Genomic DNA, 5,031 nt, shown 5'->3' on the forward strand with positions numbered 1-5,031 from the left:
ACTGCCCTGGACAAATTGGTACCAAAGTGAACACTGAAGTTTCCTACCACCACAAGCCTGGGGGACTCCAATGCAAGCCCAAGACCAAGTCCATCAGCTCAGTTAGGGACTCCATTGGGCAGCAGGGTTATCAGTACACCAACAGAAGTCCCAATCTATCCTTGGTCCCCAAACCATAGAAGGACCTATGGTCTGACTCTGTATATGGCAGCTTCCTATGTTCCTAGCTTCCTAAACTTTAGTACACACATTCAATATGGTCAGTCAGTTCAACAGGGATCCTGGTAAAGGAGATGCTATTTTTGTAGACCCCAGCCACTCCTCCACACCCTTGTCCCCATACCTGCTCCTCTGTTGAGGAGTACCCTGGAGGGAGAAGCTGGGACCAGACTGGGCCTCCAGCCTCCCCCAACCAAATCTCTGTGTTACATAAAAGGTTGGTGCCTTCATTTGTAATCAAATCATGGATGATTTCCAATTTAAATTATATCACATTTAATTTCATTAATACAAAGGTGGAAGGAAAACAACCCAGAAACCTACAAATATCACAAGCACATGAAAATTGGCTTATTGGGCTATTTATTTATTTGCTCACTTTACTTACTTACACTTTAATGCACATCTTTTACTAAATGTGCACCTTGAAGAGCTGCAAGGCAGTGTACAAATAAACTTTCAAACAAAATTTCTCAGTCATTACTCAATGGATTTGTATAAAATTTAGGGACATTGTAGTTCTTATCACCTAGTTACTATGTGTCAAATCTAAGGCAGAGTAGGCAGTTGGTCTAGATCTTGAGACTAAAAGAACGTTCAGGTTTTCAAACGGCCTCATTTATCATTGTTGACTTCAGATTAGAATTACATAATTTCCAAATTTGTGAAATAGTCTGTTATGCATGATATCCAGCTGATAACTTGAAACATATTTAGCAATAGTTAAATCTACTCATGATGAGAAAACTTAAGTTAAAATTCAGACTTCTGTTTTTGGTTACAGTATGGATCTATATGATCCTGTTATTAACAGCTGCTTCCTTCCACAGTTGAGAAATATTGATAGTTAATACATGAGTCCTTGACCTGTATTTCCTCATAATACTCCTTGGACAAAATATCCATGAAAAGAGACTGATTCATTGTTCAATTCTATATTCCCTTCTCTACTTCATCGATTATAATAAGATATTTAAAGAAGCTGTATCATCCTTGACTATTGAAGAGGTGGGTAAAGTAGAAAAACAATTCTATTACTTCACCAATGGAAATTCTAAAGCATAAAGACCTTGGCCAAACTACACAATTATTTTACTATGATCACATTTCTGTGGCAGACACTATGTAATGATTGATTATTAATTATTCTAAAAATAAATATATATTAATCAGATTCCATGTTTCTTAACTAAAAAAGGTCACATTTATTTTGGAAGATTTCGACCAGCCTCCCTCAACAGAATGACTTGATGTGAAGATTCACACCCTCTTTCAAAACAGAAGATAAGAAATCAGACTTCTTCTTCTTCTTCTTCTTCTTCTTCTTCTTATTATTATTATTATTATTATTATTATTATTATTTCTATTTCTATACTACCCTTCCAAAAATGGCTCAGGGTTACACAGAGCAATAACAAATAAATAAGATGGATACCTGTCCCCAAAGGGCTCACAAACTAAAAAGAAACATAAGATAGATACCAGCAACAGTCACTGGAGGTACTGTGCTGGGGGGACTTCCCAGAAATATTCCTTTAGGTTAGATTCCCAAATTCTTTTTCCTCATTAGGTGATCTCGGGTATTGAGATTGGGCCTCAGAATAATAATGTAACATTTTGGGAGAAAGATGCATCCCAGGAGGCCAGCACTGGAGACCAAGATGGAGAAGACCTCCATGGCCACCATGAATTTACCCTTGGTGCTTAGATAGGTTGGCACGAAGGAAACCCAAACACTGCAGAACACCAGTATGCTGAAGGTGATAAATTTAGCTTCATTAAAACTGTTGGGCAATTTCCTAGCTAGGAAAGCCACTGTGAAGCTGATGAAAGCTAGGAAACCCATGTAACCCAGAACAGTGTAAAACATAGTGACTGAGCCTTCATTACATTCTATTACAATCTCTCCAGCCAGGGAATGGAAGTCTGTGTTAGGGAATGGAGGAGAGGTTATCAGCCAGAAAGCACAGATAAGAGCCTGAATGAGGGGGCAGGATAGGACAATAGAGTTTGTCAATGGTCTTCCCAATATTTTTCTTGCCATGTTCCCAGGCTTGGTGGCCATGAAAGCCAGAACCACTGTGATGGTTTTTGCCAGTATGGAAGAAATAGCAACAGAGAAAATTATGCCAAAAGCAGTTTGTCGGAGAAGACAGGTGAGTTTCCTGGGTTGACCAATAAACAGTAAGGAACAGAGGAAGCAGAGCAGGAGAGAGATGAGGAGAATGTAGGTGAGGTCTCGGTTGTTGGCTTTGACTATTGGGGTATCCCGGTATTTAACGAACATTGCCAACACTAAAGATGTGATCAGAGAGAAAGAAAGGGCAAGTGAAGCTAAAACAGATCCCAAAATCTCTTGATGGGAAAGAAAGTTGATATTTTTGGGGATACACATGTACTGGTTCTTGTTTGGATATTGATCTTCTGGGCACTGGGCACAGTCAATGGCATCTGGAAAGAACAAGCATATAAGAATACCTTAAACATGGAAAAGAAATCTACTTTTCATAGTGACAGTTCAGTCCACACCCAAAGAGATGGAGTGTTCAGTTGTCAACCTTCTTGTCACCTGAAGGGTACAGATTCCCTTTTCTTCCTCTTTGTTCCAACTTGTGTAACATATCTCAGTTAAAGGGACAGAACATTTTTTTTAAAAAAAATGATTTCCTTTGGGGGGGAACACAATATGATTTCACAATTTGAAATTTCACTTTCCTCTAGGTTATCAATTGGACTTCAGGTATGGGGTGGAATGAGAAGGAAAAGTGACAGGTTGGAGGACCAATCATAGGGGAAATTACAACCCTATAATGAGACTGGGTTCAATGTGCATTAATCAAGATAAGAAATCAAATGTCTACACTGATCAGTGTTTAACTCTTTAAGCAAAACTCCCTCCTCCACCACCATCAAATGTCCAGCTTTACTGAACCTGAGAAAACAGTCTCCTAAATCTGAATGAATAAATGAACCTTTGAGAAAATGGGAGTGGGAGGAACAATTGCATATTGTAGGAGGGAAGCAGATTTTGTTTTCCACAAAACAAGTCAATTCATATTTCACCACCCTGAGCCATTTTGGAAGGGCGGTATATAAATCAAATAAATAAATAGATAAATATGGATTTTTACAGCCTTGGAACCGGAATTGAGGAATTGTATTTCTTATATAGGTACACAGGAAGCTGTTTTATATTGGTCTCATTTGCATGTAATGTGGAACCACGAGTCCAATGGGCACTTGGTTCCACTCCCCACCCCACTCTCCTGTCCACATTTGGATGAAATGGACAGGAGGCTCTCTGTAGTTAGGAAGACTGCAGAGAAGAGGGGGAACTAGCTGTATGAGCTTCCTTCTTGCACAAAGGACAGCCTGGACAGCCAATCATGGCTGGGGAGAGGGAGGAGCTTCCTCCCTCAACTCCAGTTTCAGCCAGTCCAGCCTGCAGTTCTGCATTCGGACGTACTGCAGGTGAGCAGTGAAACTCACTACAACCCAAGGTTTCAAATTGGAGTTTGGTGAGCAAAACCTAAAGTCGCTCTCCATGTGGGACTGGAGTTTCACGCATTCAATTGTTCAGATTTGGCAACCTCTGGCCCCTTCAAATCCAGTTTCCTGTTATGTCCAAATGGGGTCAATGAGTAAGACCAGGAAAGAGAAAATCCAGGCAATAATATGAGAATGGAAATGCAGTAAATGAAGTTATCTTTACCCACCCCTGACTCTTTGCAACTGCTGCATTTTCATAAGGGTTTCCATTTTGGAGGTACCTGACTGGTTGGAAAATGTCCCGGCTGGACAAAGGACACATTCATAGCAGCAAACCTGCTTCCCCTCTGGGACTCTTCTGTTGTGCCCTGGAGAGCAGCTCTCTACGCACCTTGTGGAAGGGATTGTCTAAAGGAGGAAAATAAGTAGTTGAGGTTTTCTTAATCGCCTACAGCCATGTTCTGTACCATACCATTGGCATCTGAATGTTGGAAGAAAAGACCTTTGGTCTTATAGGAAGGTACATCTTTCATGCTCTAGGGCTGCAGCATAAAGTAGTTCTCCTGTGACTCCTAGAACAGCCACTTCTGTCCTACCTGGTCAGGCCACACAATGGCATCTGGGTTGATGGTGAAATCTTGGCCTGGAGGAGCTCCCGGATCCATCTTTCCAATTTTCATATGCAGTGTAGATAGATTTGAGAAGCAGATGAAATTCACAATATCATATATGGCTGATCTTTTCCTATTTCTAGTAAAAGACACTTCAATTCCAGCACTGTTGTTAAACCGGGTGTTCATCAAAGAGGCAAGAACCTGAAATGAAAGAAACACTTTGATGACGAGGTTACAGTTTATGTTCACAACGGGCCTGGTGGCTTATAACTTAGTATGAAAGCCATGAAACGGAGGGATGCCATTTTCTTTAATCCTTTTTTTAGTTTAAGAACTAAAAGTTTTCCTTTAACAGGCTCTGTAATTCAATGGGTTATATATCTCCAGTTTTACCTGGGTCTTTCCCAGACAACAGAACCAGACAACAGAACTTAACCATGGCATTCAGTGGGGTAAAGTCGAGCAAGTTATGAGGTAATATATTTGCTGCATATAAGCATAATAAAGATAATTCGAATAAACCTGGGGGCCATTCACATAGGGCTGCTTTAATAGGGTTCCCGTTGCTTCTTTCCATTTTCCTCCCATGTATCATTCATACTGTGCACTGTTCAAGCCCATGTAGGGTGTACCACGCCCAGAGTACTACACTGGAAGTGTACCACTCTCAGTGGTACTTTATGGTGAACATAAGAACATAAGTAGGCT

The 5,031-nt window shown here is 40.5% G+C and overlaps 1 protein-coding gene across 1 annotated transcript; it reads right to left on the reverse strand.

Moving 5' to 3' along the window:
- Positions 1-1,760: 1,760 nt before the first annotated feature.
- Positions 1,761-4,374, reverse strand: LOC128343784 (vomeronasal type-2 receptor 26-like). The gene is made up of 3 exons (XM_053293219.1): positions 4,306-4,374; positions 3,991-4,117; positions 1,761-2,671 (listed from the first exon to the last, which is right to left on the reverse strand). The coding sequence occupies exons 1-3, from the start codon at positions 4,372-4,374 to the stop codon at positions 1,761-1,763; spliced, it is 1,107 nt and encodes a 368-aa protein (XP_053149194.1).
- Between the last annotated feature and the right edge of the window lie 657 nt (positions 4,375-5,031).

Source organism: Hemicordylus capensis, chromosome 2 (assembly GCF_027244095.1).
Source record: "Hemicordylus capensis ecotype Gifberg chromosome 2, rHemCap1.1.pri, whole genome shotgun sequence".
Lineage (NCBI taxonomy): Eukaryota > Metazoa > Chordata > Lepidosauria > Squamata > Cordylidae > Hemicordylus > Hemicordylus capensis.